General features: G+C 40.4%; 1 protein-coding gene across 1 annotated transcript in view; it reads right to left on the reverse strand.

The window, feature by feature from the left end:
• Positions 1 to 4,947, reverse strand: part of WIF1 (Wnt inhibitory factor 1) — a 75,226-nt gene extending 70,279 nt beyond the window's left edge. Inside the window, exons 1-2 of the mRNA XM_037063082.1 lie at positions 4,470 to 4,947; positions 3,843 to 3,982 (exon numbers count right to left, since the gene is read on the reverse strand). Of these exons, the coding sequence (XP_036918977.1) occupies positions 3,843 to 3,982; positions 4,470 to 4,617 (288 nt within the window). The 5' untranslated portion in view covers positions 4,618 to 4,947. The remainder of the gene's footprint in view (positions 1 to 3,842; positions 3,983 to 4,469) is intronic.
• Positions 4,948 to 20,637: the final 15,690 nt, after the last annotated feature.

Consider the following 20,637-nt stretch of genomic DNA (forward strand, 5'->3'; position numbering starts at 1 on the left):
TACATTGATGTTTCTCTCCCTCTCTCCTTCCCCTCTAAAAATAAATAAATAAATAAAATCTTTAAAAAAAAATAAGATCAAGTCTATATGATCTCCACAAATTTTGTAAGATTTTACCAAACATTCATTGTGTGATCTATATAAATAAAAATTTTTGGCTTTATACTAAATTCATTCAAGTGGAAACCAGCAGTAGTGTCCTAATATTAGAATTCAGATTTGTCTAACAAAACTTCTCATTAAAATTTTATTTGAAAGCCATTAAGTTTAGAAAGGCTTACTTTTCAAGTAAAATGTTTAATTAGTGCATAGTTTAGAAAACTAGAATGGTTGCTCATGGCCCCTACTTGTCTCAAATTCAGAAAAAAAGTTAGAATAAGGGATGCCTCATTAAAAACTATCAATTATTAACAGTTATATATAGTAACAAAGAGTATATTTCTTTAATGACTAAAATCCTTTAGGCCTAAGCCTCTTTAGTAGAAATTATTCTGTCATCTAATAGTCTTGAGATGGGGCATGACAGATAATGAGTATTTTAAATGGGTGATAAGAGTGGAAACAGGGTTTTCCATGGAAAACGAGGACTTCATGAAGAGAAAGAAGTCAGGTACATTTCATTTCAGGCAGGAAAACCTTCCAAAGCAGATTTTCAGGGATCTCAGGAGATAACTGGTGATGATCCAACGTGGGGGAATCCGTAGTTATAGTGAAGTTTGGGGGGTACGTAGAAATAATCAGCCATGAAAACTATTTGTTTCACCATTTTGTTGAGTGACGTGTAGTGTAAAAATGCTACTAGACAGTAAATATGCATAAACTATAATATAGAACATCATACAACTTTAAACTCTAACGTACACCCTTTTACACACAATGTAATGTAAAATAATTTTTAAATTATAAATACACATTCGTGAAAAAACCAAAATGTAATATATGCAGATGTAACTAATGTTTACACCTTGTAGCAGCAATTTTCAACTTTTTCATCTTATGCCACATATTAACTAATTACTAAAATTCTATGGCACACCAAAAATATATATATATATATTTACCAATATGACCATCAAAAATAGGTATAATTTTTATTCATTCACACCAAATGGCTATTGTTGTGTTGGTTGTTGTTTGTTTTTATTCTTTGACAATCTAAGGGAAAAGGGCAGTGTCGCTGACTAAGCAGTCGGGTATTGCATGTTTTAAAAACTCTTGTGGCACATCGGTTGACAATTGCTGCCTTGGAGGATCAGACATTTATCAAGTGTTTTTTCCTATGTCTGCCTACATATTTAAATTTTTACTCATATCCATGATGATTTCCTTAGGATGAACCACTGCAAGTAAAACTTCCCAGTCACAGAATCTGTATCAAACCTTTCATGATCAGGTTAGAATCGCCCTGCAAAAAAGCTGACGTGCACCAGCCATACAGGAGCACGTACAACTCTCCACATCCTACAAAACACTTAAAAAACTCGATCAACTGACGTGGAAAAATGAATATCACTGTAATTTTTATTTGCATTTGTTTGAAGTAGAACATGAAAGTTATTTTAAATGGCCTCAAGAACACCTTGGGTTATTGGACTAATCATTTATTGGAGGTATATAACACCTACTGCCTCTGTGAGGTGTTCAATCCCAAAGTTATTTTAACTTTCTTCACATGTTTCCAAAACACTTAAATAAGATGTTTAAATTTTCATTAATCAGCTCTGGGTTGTCCTTGTGATGAAATCCCTACATGTTTGGTATGACTTGGGCAAAATAACTAGATCAGGGAATGAACTTTTTATTTTCCTTGTAGATGCGTTGATGCGGTTTGGCTATAGCCAGAGATGCTTTTGAAAATGTTTAATTGCTGTTGAAGTCATTGTTTTTCCCATTGACAAAATTTCCACATATTCTAAAAACTATGATGCTAAAATCACATAACTTTGGAAAAAGGGGTCAAATTTTAAAACATCTTGCTGTTTGGCATTGTAAAGATCCTACCCCCTCACTACCCTCCTCTCTAAGAAAAACAGCCACCCGTGGTCACCCACCAGGGCTGACTGAGCACAGCCAGGGGATAATTTAATTGAGGTGCTAACATTGTCCTGCAGAATGAGATGATCCACATGGGTAATCAACACCCAAAAAGGAGAGAAAAAGATGCCAGGGCTTCATCTCCATGCCAGCCCTGGAAGCAGTATTCCTGAGGGGGTTTGATGAGCAATCTGTTTTGTACTCAACAGTTCGCCAGTGTCTGCAGACACGCACTGTGCTAGAAGGCAACCGGGGAAATAACATGAAATTTAGGCTTTGCTTCAAATTCCATTCTTTGGAAGACAAACTCAGATAAAAATAAATAAATAGATAATAAATAAGAGCTATTGATGTGTTCTGCTTCTCCTACAGTTACCAAATCCTTTCAGCTAGGGAGGGGTGCAAGTCAAGTTACCTAATGGATTTTATGAACCTGTAAAAGTCCAGGTGAGGGAAAAAAATTGTTTAAAAAACACAATTCATATTGATCTCATTTGACACTGGTCAAACACAAGTAAACAGATTCAAGTGAAACAAAAAGATAATAAAAAGTCCACTTATTGATTCATTACTTGTTTCACAATATTCCAAAATTAATTGTCCATAAAGAATCTATAAAGAGGGAATTGTAGGAAGAAAAGCAATAATCTCCCTTTAGAGCGGTACAAACCTCAGTGAACTTATCTGCAAAATGGGAGTTTTAGAATAGATGGCCTTCTTGCTATAAACTTCAGTAGATAAAAAACATCTCTCTGTCCTCCTCTCTTAATCTCTCTTTCTCAGCAACAACAGAGTGTCAAAGGATTTAGATTTGATCTACTTTAGAAGAGAAAGATGAGAGAGCGGATCTGAGGGAAAAGAGACAGCTAACAGGTAATTAAAGGGAACCAAAGTGATTTCTCAATTCAAAATATTTACTTTTTATAAAGTGTTTTCTGGATCACATTCTTCACGAAAATATCCATTTAAGTAATTTTAGGGAAAAAAGTCCTGAAAATGTGATTTTAGTTAACATTTCAATGATTCTCATAGTAGACACATTTTAACAAATAATGAGCAAAAGAATTTATTACTTACCATTTGTCATTAGAGATCATTTGATTAGAGGTCATTTACGAGATACTGAAACTGTACAAAGGTAAAGTATAAAAGCAGCTAATATGCTAGGAAATAAAAGGAATACTTCTTTGTAAAAAATATATTGCAATTGCAGTTTTCTTTTTCCATATAAAAATATTTAAATGGTAACTTTAAAAAGTCAAGAGCCTGCAATATTTTACAAATATTCTTTCTGGTAGAAGTCTCTAAACTTCTACCAGAAATATATAGCATTCACATAATTCCAGTGAATAACATTCAGCATATCAATTTTTTTTAAAAGCACAATGTGACAAATACTTATAGGCTTTAAAACTGGTTGTAAAGTACAAATGTCATAAGTGATTAGTATATGCTATAGGAGAAAAGAGCCTTTTGAATATTATGTTAAATTTTAATGTCAATAATCACAGAAAGAAGTGATATTGGTACTTGAGGTCCAGCAGTCTGAGACACCAAGTCTTATCAAAGTAGTGAGCTTAGCCACATTGCTTACCCTTTTCCTTTGAGAATTTAAACTTATGTGACATGTTTAAATAAATGGTAGTTAATTCTTTACATGCTTTGGAGACCAGATGCAAAATCACTCTTACAAAATATAAAAATGTGCCAGATTACACACTATACAGTATTATTTCTACCTGTCATCAAGCAGTGGAAATATTAGAGGGGAATTTTCTCCACCTTTTCTGGTCAGAGTTCAGACCTACCTGTCCTGCAGCTTGCCAGGTAAAGTTCATGGAATGGATATTGACAGGAATAGCTGGCATTCTCTGTTGTGCTTTTCTGAAATCATGTGTGAAAGGGGCCATTTTCCCCTCTGAAACAATCAGGATATCTTCTTCAAATCCTAGTTTGTTTAAAAAAAATAAACAAAACTATCAAACTAAGTGGACTTAGAAGACTCCAAGTCAGCAACTGCATGCAAGAAGAACACCAAAGATTTAGTATGGGTCATCTCCTTTCACAAAGCACCTGCCTTGGTACCAATTTTGCTTTCCTCTGGATGTGATAAGAATGATGCCAACAAGCAGATGCTTTCAGAGAAAAGGAGTGGACGTGGAGTTAACAGATGCAAATAAATGCTGGGTCCCCCTAAAAACGGAGAGTTGTAGAAACTAGCAACAGCATGATCAGCACATGAGATCAGCCTTCGGAGAGAAGTTTATATGCTTTCAGATGGAAAATGGCTAATTAGGAGGGGGGACGATTTTCTTTGGAAATTAAGCTTTAAAAACATACTAAATGCATGCATCAATCCTTCTTTAATGGACATTTAAAAGAGAGTGAAAACACAGGCAGCGGAAGGTGTTGGGCTCTGGGCTCTGGCGCCTTACCTATGAGCACTCTCGCCTGGTGAGCATCAATCCACAGGTACAGGCTTTCCTCGCGCGGTGGCCCGACCTCGGCCCGCAGCACCAACAGGTACGGGAGGATGCTCCAGAGCCTGAGCGCCGCGGCGTGGAAGGCTCTTCTCTGGGCCATGCTACTCCGGACCTCTTAGCAAAGTGGCTTTCGCTGCTGAAACTCTTGCAGCACCTACAGCAACCTGCAGAGGTTAAGGTCTCGCTCAGCGGGAGCTGTGTCCGCTTAGACTGCTGGAGGCTAGCCTTCTGCTCCGGTGCGAGTGAGCCCGGGAGAGCCAGAGGAAGGAGAGAAAGAGCGGGCGTGAGCCGGACAAGAGGAGGGGGCGCGGGAGCGAGAGGGGACAGCAGAGACGCAAGACTGGCAAAGCCGCAGATGCCAGCATGCACGCTCGGCGAGGCCAACAGTCAGAGGGTTAAATACAGCGAGAGGAAGAGCGGGAAGGGCGGGCGCCAGTGGGGTGCGTGCTAGGATTGACGAGGCCCAGCCCGCCTCCACTGGTGGGCGCTGCGGGTCGCACGGGGCGGGGCGGGGCGGGGCGGAGTGGGACCCTGAAAGCTGGCTGTAGCAGCGGGGGGCCAAGTGCGAGCGCGCGCAAAGGCGTGCTCGGTGGAGGCAGTTGCGGAGAAGTGTATTTAGAGGGATTTCTGGGATTACGCTGGTTTATTCCTCCAGCCAGTCGAGGCAAAGGTGTAGGGAAATGGGGTGAGCTCAAATCTCAGGGCTTGACTGAGCGCCAGTGATGATGATGATGATGATAATGATGACGGGACGCCTCCCATTTCTACACGGGTGCTAAATGAAGCCGTGTATTCTTCCACTTCTCCCTTTCCGCCTATCATTCCTCTCTCTACAAACCCTACCCTCTATAATCCAAGGCGCGTTGACATTTTCCACGTTCCCGTGCATTTAAAACCCGAGACTCCAGCGTCCATTGGTGCCCTGATGGCAGGCACTCCTTACGCACTTGTCAGACACTGTGGAGGGTGCTTTAACCCTCCCAGCAGCGCGGGGGAAGAGTTCCCTGGGCTCTGGATGACAAGAGTCCCTGACCCTGTAGGATAGGGCTCCCCCAAAGTGTGAATATCTTCATATTTGCTGGTGTTTAAGTAAAATTGGAGGAACACTCTGGTACTGAAATCACAGGCGCCTGAGGACAAGACCAAGGCTCTGGCCTTGCCTGTGGGAACAGTGGTTGGTTGGCAGCAAGCTCCAGCCTAACATACCCACCCAACCCCAGCCAAAAGGACTTAACTTTCCCTCTACCCTACCCTTGGAGGATCAAAGAAAACAGAAGCAAAAGGTTTGGGCTATTTATTTATTTATCACAAAAGATTTCAGACCCAGAAAAGTGTTTACTTCTCTTTGTTGTTTAGCACCCAGATGCTGAATGAGACAAATGCCTCATGTATTGAGTGTCTGGGCCCGGGTGGTGTTCCACTCAGTGCTTGGTAGTATAGTGGACACTTCAGAGGGAAAAACAAACAGAAACAGAGGGGAAGCTGAACATGTGCCTACACTGACCTAAATAAATGTTAGGTCATTAGAAGTTACTAAAATGAATAGAGTATGTGGTGCAGTTACAAAATATTTTCAGTGTATGATTGTTGATCTTTGAAGAAAAATAGCTGTCTATGACAATTAGAACTTGCAGTGTCTTAATTTTGAAGTACTTTTATTTCAAATGCTTACTTAATTGTTACAATGCTTTTAAGTAAGTGCAATAATTATTTCCATTTTATCAATGGGCAAACAAGCCTCAAAAAAGGTCGTGTAAGTTGATTGTGGTTACCTAGCTAGTAAGTGGTAGGGTTGGGGTTCAAATCCTAGTCTCTCTGATTTCAAAGCACATGCTCTTTGCTGCTATAAGTAAATCATAATTACGTCAGTTTGAATTCAAAGCATTGCAACTGGTCTCCCTTTAAACTAAAAATAGTTAGCTCTGGCTGGTGTGGCTCAGTGGATTGAGCGGTGGCCTGCAAACCAAAGGGTTGCCAGTTTGATTCCCAGTCAGGGCACTTGCTTGGGTTGTGGGCCAGGTCTCCAGTTGGGGGTACATGAAACGCAACCATACACTGATGTTTCTCTCTCCTTTCCCCCTTCTCTAAAAATAAATAAATAAAATCTTTAAAAAATAGTTAACCTCTTTTCAAATATTTTGTTAGTTTATATTTCAGAGAATATTTGTTTATTTAATGTATTCATATACACTGGGAAATTTTTAAAGCACTAGAGCATTGTAATGCCAATTGTCTCCAAGTTAAAGATAATTTCAAAACACAACAGACATTTTCTCTGACTGCAGAAAGCGTGGCTTTAATTGAAATTTTTTCCCTAAGTGTTACTCGAACCTCTATGGCTCTTGGTGCAAGGACGCCCTCTACAGGTTGTTCTAATCAAATGCTAGCAATTGAATACTTTTCATGAAATGTACTTTTTGGTAGAGAAAAAGAGGTACTAAATTTCCTCCTAATTCAAATTCCTCTAGTGAGGTTCTTCTACAACAGTTTAATTCGGTGTTGATGATAGTAGTAACATATCTTTCTGTAAGAAATTACTTCTCCCTCCAGAATGGTCAGTCTCTGTTCACTTCTCCCCAACAGTGGACAATTAGAAAACATATTTTGTTATAGAGAAAGACATAATTTAAAAAAACCTTGGATTTGAACCATTTTGTCTTAAAGGGAAAGAAGAAATATGTTATGTTATACACCAATCAGATATTTTCAAGAGTAACAGGATATATATCTTTGGGGGGAAGGTCCATCTAAGAGCTTAATCAGGCTTGACTCTCTTTTCTGTTGTTGAGGAGCTGTGAAAGTGGCCTTTTTCCATTTAGGATACAGTCATTTAAAAAAATTTCTCCACTCAAGTAAAAATACAATATTTACTTGCACATGATAGAATTTGGAAATAATGTCCTATGAAATAATGTATTACAAATCAACTTTGTTTAGTTGGGAAATTATATCATTTATTTTCCAGTTTATTCCTTTGTGTAATTTATTCTCATCAAATACATCTGTAGTCAGGTTCATTAACCTATTTACTCATTCCAAAAAAATTTATTAAACACCTATTTTGTGCAAGATACTTGCCTAGAAAGTGTGGGAAAGACAAAGACAGTAAGAAACAGCATGAAACTACATGAAAACAAAACATGATCCCAGCCTGTGACCAGCATTGGAGTTTATTAAAATGAGAAAGACAAGCACCCAAGTAACCATAATTCAAGGCAGAACACGGTGATTGTTGACAAGACAGAAGGACTGGAAATTCGAAGAAAAAATCTCATAGTTGGGATTCTGAAAGGTTTTTTAGTTCATTCCTTAAAAAAAAAAAAACATCGACTAAGTGTCTTATGTGTGAACTGTTCAGGTACAGGGGAAAGGTGAGTAAAAAGTCACCCCCACTGGAGAAAAAAAGAATTAAAAAAAAAGACAGTCTCTGCTCTTGGATTCTCAGTCTAACAGACAAGAGTGTTAAAAATAAATGATAAGAATGACTATCCTGGCCTGGTAGCTCAGTTGGTTAGAGCATCATCCTGATACCCTGAGTCTGCATGTTCAATACCAGGTCAGGGCACATTCTGGAATCAACCAATGAAAGCATAAATAAGTGGAACAACAAATCCATGTTTCTCCTTCTCCCTTCCTCTCTCTCTTAAAAAAATCAATAAATTTTCAAAAATGAATGAATGCCATGATGGGGACATACACCAGGTATTTTGAGGCTTGAATGTCTCTTAATGTGGACTGCATTCTGGGAGGCCTTCCTGCAGTGCAGGGTACTTGAGCAGTCTTGAAGGTTGAAGAGCAATTCAACATGCATGGGAGGGAGAGAAAGGAGGGACACCTGGTCACAGACAGTGGCAATTTCAAGAACAAAGACTAGAGAAAGAATGGTACAGTCAAGGATCTGCAATATGATGAGTCTGCAGTGGGGGAGAGAGGAAGTGGCTGGATGAAGTAAAAAAGGTAGGGAGGAGCTGGTTATGGAAGACTGAGTGAAGAAGAATCCCAAATAATTTATAGAGACACATAGTCTGCAAGGAGGTGGAGCATGAATCCCCAGTCCTTAAGTGTGGGCTATGCATGGTGACTTCCCTTCATAGACTTCAGTGTGGAAACGGGGAGAAAAGAGTGACTTTGCAGTGCAGAGACCTGACAAACATGACCTCATCTAGGTGATCAAGGTAAACCTCAACTGTGATAAGTTACGTTGATAGTATGTGCCCTTGATATGGTGTGATGAGATTGGCCCTTCTCTCGAAAACTCCTAAACACTAGTCATGAGAAAAATATTGGAAAAGTCAAATTGAGGGACATTCTATGAATACCTGACCAGAAACCCTCAAAACTGTCAAGGTCATCAAAAAACTGGAAGTCTGAGAAACTGCTACAGCTGAGAGGAACCTGAGATGGGTAACAACTAAATGTAATAGGCTGTCCTAGATGGGATCCTGGAACAGAAAAAGGACAGCAGATAAAAACTAAAGACATCTGAATAAATATTAATGGCAATGTATTAATAAGGGCTCATCAATTGTGACAGGTGTACCACACCAGTGTACAGTGTCAGTAACAGGGAAGACTGAGTATGGATAGGTGGGAATGCTACACTGTCATTGCCATTTTTCTGTAAATCTAAAGGTACTCTAAAAAATAAAGTGCATTTAAAAACTAAAAGGTAAAGACCTAGATCCGTTCAAAATACTTAGCTGCTGGTGTTTGAGAATCAGAAGACTTCTTATTAAAAAGTATTTCTAGCTTCTCAAGGCCTTTTCTGGCTCCTCATGGCCTGTTCAAGGAAAATTCAGAGCTCTGGCAATATTCCCTCTTTACATGGGGATGCATGTGATGGGAACTGGCATTCAAACAGCGTTGGTGCTCTCTACTTCTTCTTTTTTCATTGTCTTTTTTATTTTTTTAATTGTTGTTCAATTATAGCTGTCTCCACTTGCACCCCACCACTCCCCCTGCCTCACCCAGACCTACCTTCCACCCTGGGTCCTACTCCTCTTTGGCTTTGTCCATGTGTCCGTTATACTTCTTACAGTTACAATACTCCCCCACCTAGCCTGCCTCACTCATCTTGATTTGCTGGGTTTCTGGATGCTTCTGGGGGTGGTCTGGAGGACAGGCAGGGAAGGTACCGAGGGGCTGCAAGCGCGGTTGTGTGGGAACAAGGGCAAAGCCTGCTGTACAGAGTGGTCATGTCATTTCACCAGGCCTTCTGCATCGTGCTCTCAGCCAGCTGTCTTGGTGGCTGAGATGGAGACTGGGTGTTGAGATGGAGACTGGGTCATATCTGCTGCACCCTGCACTGTGTTTTGGGAAAGAGGGGAGCAGGACCCCTGTGGTCTTTTGGCATGGAAAGGGGGCCACAAGATAATAAATGAAAAGAGGAAGTAGCCAAGTATTATTTTAACACAGTCCTGTTTTTAAAAAACAGACAATGTGTGTGTATGTGTATAGTTTATATGTCTATAAAACTATGCATAGAAAATGTCTAAAAGGTTACACGCCAACATAGTACCAGGAGTTATCCATGGGGATTGGGACCTGGAACTCTGGATCAAATTTCACTTTATGCACAGGTATTTTCTGATTTTTAAAAAATGTAGTTAGAGGCTATTTTTTAAGAAGAGAAAGGTCCTTTCTTTCTGGCTTCAGTCAGTTTCTCCCCAAGTAGGCAGTTGTCACCACCCTAAGCCAGCACCCTTTGCTATGCTGCTTGCATACTTTATCACTTAAGAACTGTACATCACAACACATGACAGCTCATTACTGAAGCACAGCACAGCTTGAATGTTCCTCATCATCCCATGCAACACTCTTGCTATTCTCTCTTCACATGATGGCATTGCCAAGCAACCTAACACAATCTTGTCTTCCACAAACCATCTCCATCATTTTCTGTTCATCCATGTTATTGCATCCCTATGGCACTAAACAGAGGTATTTTTTCATGATTGAAAAAAGGGGAAACCATTTTATTGCTTGATATTAGAGGAACAGAAAGCAAATTAGAATACCTTCATAGGATTAAATATTATTGTAACATTAAGTTAATATCCTGACATGTATTTAAGCATGAAAGTATCATCACAGTCAAGATAATGTATATAGTCCATCACTCCCAAAAGTTTAATAAATCATTCACTTTAAATATATGCAGTTTATCATGTATCAACTGTATTTTACTAAATTTGTTTAAAAGCTTTTTTTAAAAATATTTTATTTATTTATCTTTAGAGGGGAAGGGAAGGAGAGAGGAAGAGAAACATCAATGTATGGTTGCTTCTCATGCATCCTCTGCTGGGAACTCGCCCCTGCCGGGAACTGGCCTGCAACCCAGGCATGTGCCCTGACTGGGAATTGAACCGCGATCGTGTGGTTTGCAGGCCCGTGCTCAATCCACTGAGTTACACCAGCCAGGGCTATGTTTAAAAGCTTTTTAAAGAAATAAAAAATATTGATGTTTCATCAGGACACAAAAAGTGCTAACCATAAAAATTTGATAAATTGGATCATATTAAAAATAAGAACTTTGTATCAAAAGATAGCATTGAGATTGAAAAGAGAAGCTGTAGAGTGGGAGAAGATGCTTGGATATAGCGGAATCTTATCCAGAATATATAAAGAAGCTCTACCAATTTGTAAGTAAAAGGAACTCACAATACGAATGTGTTGCTTCAATAGCAACCACATGATTCATCTGAAAGCACTCTGCAAACTCCAAAGCCCCACCAGAGGCTGGTATTTTATGATTTCTAGAAGCAGTGGTCTGAAAAGCAGAGGCCTGGGTAGGACGCTCTCTCTCGCCTGTGGATCTGAGGCCATCCTTGAAACAGGAGTGGGAGGGCTTTCTTGTTTTAATCACTGATCTCTGAAGTCTCCAGAGCTTTAGTCCCTGCTGATTATTCTCCTCTGACTTACTTGCCAATCTGAGTTCTAATCCTTCACCCATTCCTACATTCAGAAAGTTATCACAGGCACAGATGTCCTACAACACAGACATGAGAAGCGCTGGAAAATTCTATGAATAACAGAATTACTGTGTGAAGGAGCTTGATTCAGAATGAGCCTCAACACACACACACACACACACACACAGCAAGGCAATTTTGACATAGAGTTTCAATAAGGCCATTGTGCTCAAGCAGGAGCAGGTGCACCATCTTCACCCATCGTTTGAGAGGGTTGGTACCCTCACTCCTTCCTTCCCCTGGTCTTTCTGTCTCTGGTGAGGCTGAGGGATGACAAAGAACTGACGGGTGGGGTGAAGGCTTTTAGTCCGCATATTAGTTGGGAAAACAAAATCTTAAAAGCATGATAATTCACAAACATTCAAGAAAAAAATTTAGTTTGGCATCTGATAATTTTTCTAAGAAAAACAACAAAGCTATGTGCTCTATCTATCTATCTATATCTTTATATAGTCTCTATATACAGCTACACATCTGTATACCTTTTTTTTTTACTATCAGGCACACATTTTCCCCCAAATTTGGGAGAAATAATGGTTGTTAATGCTGCTGTTGAGTTCTGTTTACATTTACATTGGTGAAATATTATGTTATTTATCTTATTAAATATTTTATTACATTTTTGCTTCAATTTTTTTCCTATTTTTCTCTAAAACCTAGGTGAGTCTTATGGTCCGAAAACATGGATCATGTGTATCTATAATGTCAATATTCTGTATGTTCCATGATATAAGAAACAACATTAAAAGATAAATATAATATTGAGGGGATCCAAGATGGCAACAGAGTTGGTGGCAGTTATACTTGCCTCCTCCCAGGACCAGACTGGAATTACAACTGAAATATAGAACAATCAACCTGCATAACCAATTGAACCCTAGTTGAACAGAAGTCTTACGAGCAAGGATTTATAGAAGATATCAAGACTGGTAGAAAGGGTGGAAACACTAAAAGGGCTGGCCCTGCTCCCATGTGCAATGGCTGAGAGTCCAGAGGGATATGTCAGATGCAAGTTTCCTCCTGAGGAGAGTGGGGTCTCAACCCAATGCCAAGCTCCTCAGCTCAGAGCACCAGACCTGGGAAGAAATAACAATATAACACATGCTTGTGAAAATCAGCAGAGACTCTGTCTGCCAGGGACAGACAGGAGTCTACTAGATACCCAAGTGCCATCTTAAAGGGTCAGCACATAAAATCCCATTCCCAGCCACTCACCTGGAGCTCCAGCAGAGTACACTGGAGTTGTGTGATGAGCAACTGGAGTCTGTAGCTCCAGGGAGAGAGCTGAAGGGGACAGCCACCAGGGTTCCTGTGCTGAGTCCCTCTTCCACAATGCAGATGCCATCCTCCTTGGGTGAAGCTATTCCATCCGTACAGCACCAGCTTGGGGGAATGCAAGAGCCCCCACCCTCCAGACTCCCTGTTGCCCCACTTTTGGAGCTCACGCCCTGTGGAGGAGTCAGCTGCCTGGGCCCAGGGTGTAGAGGTGCAGACAGACTCAGGGAAGGGGGAGGGGAGCCAGCGACTGAGTTCTGTGGCTCTGGGGTGGGGCGATTACTCTCACCTTCTTGTGAGCCTGAAAAGCACCTCCCCCTCACAGGAAATCCACTAGCTCTACCCACTGGACTCTCAGTGGTCCCATGTTCCTGACTCCTGGTGGCCCACCATGCTGAGCTCTGTCTTACCAGGAGGTCTGGGCAGAATCTGGGACAGACAGTTGTGTGCCTCTGGGGCAGTGGCCATTCCCTCCACCTACCCCTGAGGCTGATAGTTGGGGAGTTCCACTAGCCCCACCCTACAGATTCCTTGTAGCCCTGCCAAGATTGGGCTCTCTAGGACATCCGGGCAGAATCCAGGACAGACTGAATTGTGTGGCTGTTGGACTGAAGCCATTTTCCCCACACACACCCAACTGGTGCAGAGCCCTCCCTTCGCACAGGCAAATCTTGGTCTTTTGGGGCCTTATAAACCCTGCTGACTTAACCCTGATGACTCCCTGAAATCCCGCCCTACCACAAAAGTCTGCAGACACCCAACAGGTGGCAGCTAGCTTTGATGTACCCTTTGAGGTCTACTAAGTGGCCTCAGGTCCAGTACTAACACAAGCTTGAACCTATATCAATCTGGAAACTCACTGAGAACTTACCTCACTCATTGACAGAGCCTAATGGGCAGCTGGCAAGGGGAGACAGGTGAAGGAACACAGAGGCAAATCTTGGGGTGCCTTGGGCCTTTTGCTGACCTGCTCCTGGGCTTGGTGCTGGTGGAAGCTTGTATTGGTGTGCAGCTTGGTTCTTCTCATCCACACCCAGGCCCAGCAGAGGCAGCCACATACTGTGGATCACTTTGTAGCTCCAAACAAGTTGCTCATGCCAGTCACAAGCAGCATTTGACATTGATCTGCACCTGAGTCTCTCCTAAGAGGCTCCAGAACCAATACACCCAATGGCAGGCTTCAAACGACATTCGAGCAGGATCCAATTAGCTTCATGAGCAGTACATCCAAAGGGAGATCTCAGCAGGCTCTAGGCCATGCTGAGGTGAATTCTGCTACATGTGGTTAGAACACACATAGCATCTCTTACATGGTGGTCAGAGCCAATTCTTACAGCCAGCCAGTTTGAGGGTAAACCCCACAAATAAATGGGTCAACAACAGATATATTAGATGAAATTGATGAAATTTCAGGCTAGATAAAATTGAGGCAAGCAATCTACCAGATTATACCAGATATAGAGTTCAAAACAATGGTTATAAGGATGTTCAACGAACTTAGGATAGAGGTAGATGAAATCGGTGAGAACTCAAAGAGAAAGTAAGCATAAAAAAGGACATAGAAACTATGAAAAAGAACCAGTCATAAAGGAAGAATACAATATCTGAAATGAATAATACAGTAGAATGAATAAACAGTAGGTTAGATGAAGAGAGGGGAGTATATCAGTGATTATATCAGTGATTTGAAAGACAAAGTAACAGAAAATACACAATCAGAGCAGGAAAAAAGAATTTAAAAAATGAGGATAGTCTAAGGGACCTATGGGACAACATGAAGTTTAACAACATCTGCATCATAGGGGTACCAGAAGGAAAAGAGAGAGCGCAAGGGATTGAGAATCTATTTGAAGAAATAGTGACTAAAAACTTTCCTAACATGATCAAGAAAAAAGATACACAAATCCAAGAAGCACAGAGTCCCAAACAAGATGAACCCAAAGAGGCCCACTCTAAGACAAAGATTGCAAAAGTAGCAAGAGAAAGACAGTTAGTTACCTACAAGAAACCTTTCATAAGACTGTTAGTTGATTTCTCAACAGAAACATTTCAGGCCAGAAGAGATTGACATGACATATTCAAAGTAACAAAAAGAAAGGACCTACAACCCACACTACTCTACCCAAAAAGGCTATGATTTAAAATTGAAGGAGAAATAAAGAGCTTCCAGACAATAAAAAGCTAAAGGAGTTCATTACCAACAAACCAGTATTATATGAAATGGTAAAGGGTCTCCTTTAAGAAGAAGGAAAAAAACATAGTTATAAAGAAGAAAATGGCAATAAATAGTATACTTACCAATAATCACTTTAAATGGATATAGCTTAAATGCTCCAATCAGAAGATGTAGGGTAGCTGAGTGATAAGAAGACAAGGCCCATACATACAAGGTCTGTCCAGAAAACGTCTAGCCATTGTTAATACAAGGACAGTTTGTGCGACATTAATGTAACCTGTCAGCCAAGGAGAGTGTACTGGAATGCACCTGTGTGAACAATGATGACTTCATTGTACTAGTCAGTGGGGGTGGTAGACACAGTTAAGTGAGCATGTGTACTGTGCAGTTGCCACATTCAAAATGATTGAGCAAGTAGAACAACTAATTTGGGTCAGATTTTGTATTAAGCTTGAACATTCCTCCATGGAAACCATTCAGATGATTCAGAAGGCCGCAGTTACGATAAAAGACTGGCAGCTTCATCATGACAATGCACCCATTCACATATGCAGAGGTTTTTGGCAAAACATCAAAACACCCAGGTGACTCAGCCCCCCTACAGCCCATATTTGACACCCTGTGACTTCTTGCTTTTCCCAAAACTAAAATCACCTTTGAAAGGGAAGAGACTTCAGACCATCAATGAGATTCAGGAAAATATGATGAGGCAGCTGACAGCAATTGGGAGAACTGTGTGAGGTTCCAAGGTGTCTAGTTTGAAGGAAACTGAGGCATCATTGTCCTATGTACAGTGTTTCTCATATCTTGTATCTTATTCAATAAATGTCTCTCTTTTTGAGAGTACATGGCCGGGTAACTTCTGGACTGACCTCATATGCTGTGTTCAAGAGATTCATCTCAGAACAAAAGACACACGTAGACTAAAAGTAAAGGGACAGAAAAAGATTCTTTCAGGTAAATGGAAATTTTTAAAAAACCCAGAGTAGTGATGCTTTTATCAGACAAAAATAGACTTTAAAACAAAGGCTATAATAAGAGACAAAGAAAGATACTATATAATGATAAAAAGATCAATCCAGAAAGAGGGTATAACCCATGTAAACATTTTTGTACTCAACACGGGAGCACATAAATATATAAAGCAAATCTTTATAGATATAAAGGGAGAAATCAATAATAATACAGTCATAATAAGGGATTTTAAGCCCCTATTGACATCAATGGATAGATCTTCTACACAGAAAATCAGAAAAAAAAAATAGTAGTCTAGATCAGATGGATTTAACTGATATCCTTAGAGCATGTCACACCAAAGCACTAGAATATGTATTCTTGTCAAGTGCACATAGAATGCTTTCTAGGATAGACCACATTTTAGGACACAAAAAAAGACTCAATAAGTTTAAGAAGATTGAAATTATAACAAGCACCTTCTCTGACCATAATGGTATGAAACTAGAAACCGATCAATCAATTACAAGAAAAGAAACTGAAAAACACACAAACAAATAGAGGCTAAATAACATGTTACTAAACAATGAAGGGTTAGCAATGAGATCAAGAAAAAATCAAAATACCTTTAAACAAGTGAAAATGAGAACACAACAACCCCAAATCTATGGGTCACAGCAAAAAGAGTTGTAAGAGGGAAATCTATAGCATTACTGGGCTATCTCATGAAACAAGAAAAATCTTACCCTGGCCAGTGTGGCTCAATTGGTTGGAGCATCATTCCATAATCAAAAGGTTGCAGGGTCAATTCCTGGTCAGGGCACATGCCTAGGTTGCAGATTTGATACCTGGTTTAGGTGCCGGTAACCCCTAGTCGGGATATATACAATTCCTAGTCTAGATGCTGATCCCCAGTCTGGGCACATATGAGAGGCAACCAATTGGTGTCTCTTGCATCTATATTTCTCCCTCTCCCATCTTCTCTCCTTTCTCTCTTTTTAAAAGCAATGAAAAAATATCCCAAGGTGAAAAGAAAAAAGAAAAATCTCAAATAAACAATCCAACCTTACACTTAAAGCACTAGAAAAAGAACAATAAACACTGCCCAGAGTGAGCAGAAAAAGAAAATAATAAAGATTAGAGCAGTTATAAACAAAATAAAATCTTAAAAATTAAAAATATCAATGAAATCAAGAGCTGATTCTTAGAAAAGATAAACAAGATTGGTAAACCTTTAACCAGACTCATCAAGAAAAAGAAAAGATCCAAATAAATAAAATCAGAAATGAAAGAGAAGTAACAACTGACACCGCAGATCTACAAAGAATTATGATGAAATACTGTGAACAACTCTATGCCAACAGGTTGAACAATATGGAAAAAAATGATAAATTCCTAGAAATATACAATCTCCTAAAACTTAATCAGGAAGAAACAGAAAATCTGAATGAAATTAGTTGTAATCTGAACTAATTATAACCAATGAAATTGAAGCAGTAATCAAAAAACTTCCAACAAACAAAAGTCATGGACTAGATGGCTTCATTGGTGGATTTTACCAAACATTCACAGAAGAACTAACAGTTACTCTTCTCAAAATATTCCAAAAAAATTCAAGAGGAAAAAAGATCCCTGAGCTCATTTTATGAGGTCTGCACTGTCTTAATTCCTAAACAAGTTAAAGACACTGTAAAGAAAGAAAATTATAGGGCAATATCCCTAATTAACATAGATGCAAAATACTCAACACAATATTAGTAAAACAAATCCAGCAGTACATTAAAAAGATCATATGCTATGATCACGTGGGATTTATTCCTGGGGTGCAAGGTTGGTACAATGTCTGCAAATCAATTGATGTGATACATGCATAAACAAAATAAATAATAAAAATCATAAAATGAGATCAATAAATACGGAAAAACTTTTGATGAAATCCAGCACCCATTTTGATAAAAATTCTCAGCAAAGTGCAAATAGAGGAAATATATCTCCAAATAATAAAGGCTATATATGACAAACCCACAGCTATCATCATATTCGATAGGGAAGAACTAAAAGCATTTCCCTTAGGATCAGGACCAAGACAGGAGGTGCACTTTCACCTCTCAAACTCAACTTAGTAATCAGAGTCCTGGCCACAGAAATAAGGAAGAAGGGGACTTCCGCCAAGATGGAGGCATAGGTGGAAACACTGTGCCTTCTCCCACAACCAAGTTTGAATACAACAAAGGTTTGGAGAAACAAAGACACAACCAAAGGACAGAAAATTGAATTATACGGAAGTCTGACTACATCTAACCGTTCAACGGGGACGGTAAGAGGGGCGGAGCCAGCAGTGAGCAGGGTCGGGCAGGACACGCCCCCGACCCAGGCGCGCAGTCAGACGGGAACCAGTTGGGGTGCGGGGCAGACCTCGGGCGCATATTCGCGCACAGTGAGACAGACCACGCAGGCCCCAGGGGGCGAGGGCTGACGGCGGTGGCACACTCGCGTGCAGTGGGACGAAACGCGTGGGCCCGGTGACGGCAGCAACTGCGGCACCGGTGAGGGCCCTGGCGGCAGGCGGCGGACAGGTGCCGTAGTGCCTCTTTGACCCCGCCCCACATACAGCGTCACAACTCGGCGACTTAGTTGCCCTTCGGCACCAGTGAGGGCCAGGGCGGCAGGTGGCAGGCGGCAGGCGGCAGACGGGACGCCAGAGTCCCTCTTTGACCCCGCACCCACATACAGGGTCACAACCCAGCGACTTAGTTGCCCTGCAAGACCAGTGAGAGCCATTGTCCCTCTTTGACCCCGCCCCCACATACAACGTCACAACCCAGCGACTGAGTTGCCCTGTTCTAGTGAACACTTTAGGGCTCTGATCCTGCTATGGAACAGGCACGAACAACCCGAAAGATGGCACAAGAAGAACTCAAAGTCCCAGAGCCAATAACTCTAAGCGACCGAGAAATTGCCAGCCTCTCAGAAGCACAATTCAGGACACTATTTATCAGGATGCTCACAGAACTGGTTGATTATAGTCACAAATTAGAGGAACAAAGTTACAAATTAGAGGAACGTGTGAGGGCTGGACTGATTGAAATGAAGGGAGATGCACAGGAAACCAATAGTGATGGAAAGGAAACGGGGACTCAAATCAATGGAATGGACCAGAAGGAAGAACAAAACATCCCACCAGAAAGGAATGAAGAAATGAGAATTCAAAAAAATGAGGAGAGGCTTAGGAACCTCCAGGACATCTTTAAACGTTCCAACATCCGAATTATAGGGGTACCAGAAGGGGGAAAGAAACAGCCACGAGTGGAAAACGTATTTGAACAAATAATAAAGGAGAACTTCCCCAGTCTGGCAAAGGAAATAGACTTCCAGGAAATCCAGGAAGCTCAGAGAGTGCCAAAGAAGTTGGACCCAAGAAGGAACACACCAAGGCACATCATAATTACATTAGCCAAGACCAAAATGAAGGAGAGAATCCTAGAAGCAGCAAGGGATAAGGGGACAGTCACCTACAAAGGAGTACCCATCAGACTGTCAGCGGATTTCTCAAAAGAGACCTTACAGGCAAGAAGGGGCTGGAAAGAAGTATTCCAAGTCATGAAATCCAAAGACCTACAGCCAAGATTGCTTTATCCAGCAAAACTTTCATTTAGAATGGAAGGACAGATAAAGTGCTTCTCAGATAAGGTCAAGTTCAAGGAGTTCATCATCACCAAGCCCTTATTATATGAAATGCTAAAGGGACTTATATAAGAAAAAGAAGATGAAAAATATGAACAGTGAAAGGACAGCAAACACACAGTTATTAACAACCACACCTAAAACAAAAGCAAACCAAGAGGACAGCTAGATTAGGAGTGGAACTATAGAAATGAAGAACACATGGAGGGTTAGGAACAGGGGGGTGGGAGGGGGAGAAGCGGGGAGAAGGTGCAGAAAATAGCATAGATGGTAGGCAGAAAATAGATAGGGGGGAGGGCGAGAATAGTGGGAGAAATATAGAATCCAAAGAACTTGAGACACGTGGTTATAAACTAAGGGGGGGAGAATGGTGGGGGAGGGAGGGTGTGGGTGGAGGGGATTGAAGGGGGGGAATAGAACACCTGTAATGGTATAATCAATAAAATATATTTAAAAATTAAAAAAAAAAAGAATATGGGCTCTCTTGACCAGGGGAATATTGCAAAGCAGACCTCGATACGCTCCTCATCTGGTTAAGACCAAAAGAAAAGTGGACGTTTTTATTGTCGGTGACTTGTTAGGACTTGTTGAAAAGTAGGCCAGTGCAATTTGTCTATTTTCGGTTTTAGAAACATTTGTTCTTCCCATGAGAGGTATTTGAAATACCTTCAGGACTAAGATTGCAACCCCCCACAATTCATTAAAAATTTTTCTTCCCCTAAAAAAAAAAAAAAAGAAATAAGGAAGAAGGAAGAAATAAAAGGCATGCAAATTGGAAAGAAAGAAGTAAAACTCTTATTTGCAGATGACATGATTCTGTTTATAGAGAATCCTAAAGATTCTACAAACAAAACAAAACAAAACAAAAACAAAACCCTCTGGAACTGATAAATAAGATCAGTAAAGTAACAGGATACAAAATAAATCTCCAGAAATAGATTGCATTTTTATATACCAATAATGAATTACCAGAAAGGAAAACTAAGAAAACAATCCCATTAACAATTGCATCCAAAAATAAAATATCTAGGAATGAATTCAACCAAGGAGGTAAAGAACC

The sequence above is a fragment of the Sturnira hondurensis genome, unplaced genomic scaffold (assembly GCF_014824575.4).
Source record: "Sturnira hondurensis isolate 20B ecotype Veracruz unplaced genomic scaffold, ASM1482457v3 Scaffold0014384, whole genome shotgun sequence".
Taxonomy (NCBI): domain Eukaryota; kingdom Metazoa; phylum Chordata; class Mammalia; order Chiroptera; family Phyllostomidae; genus Sturnira; species Sturnira hondurensis.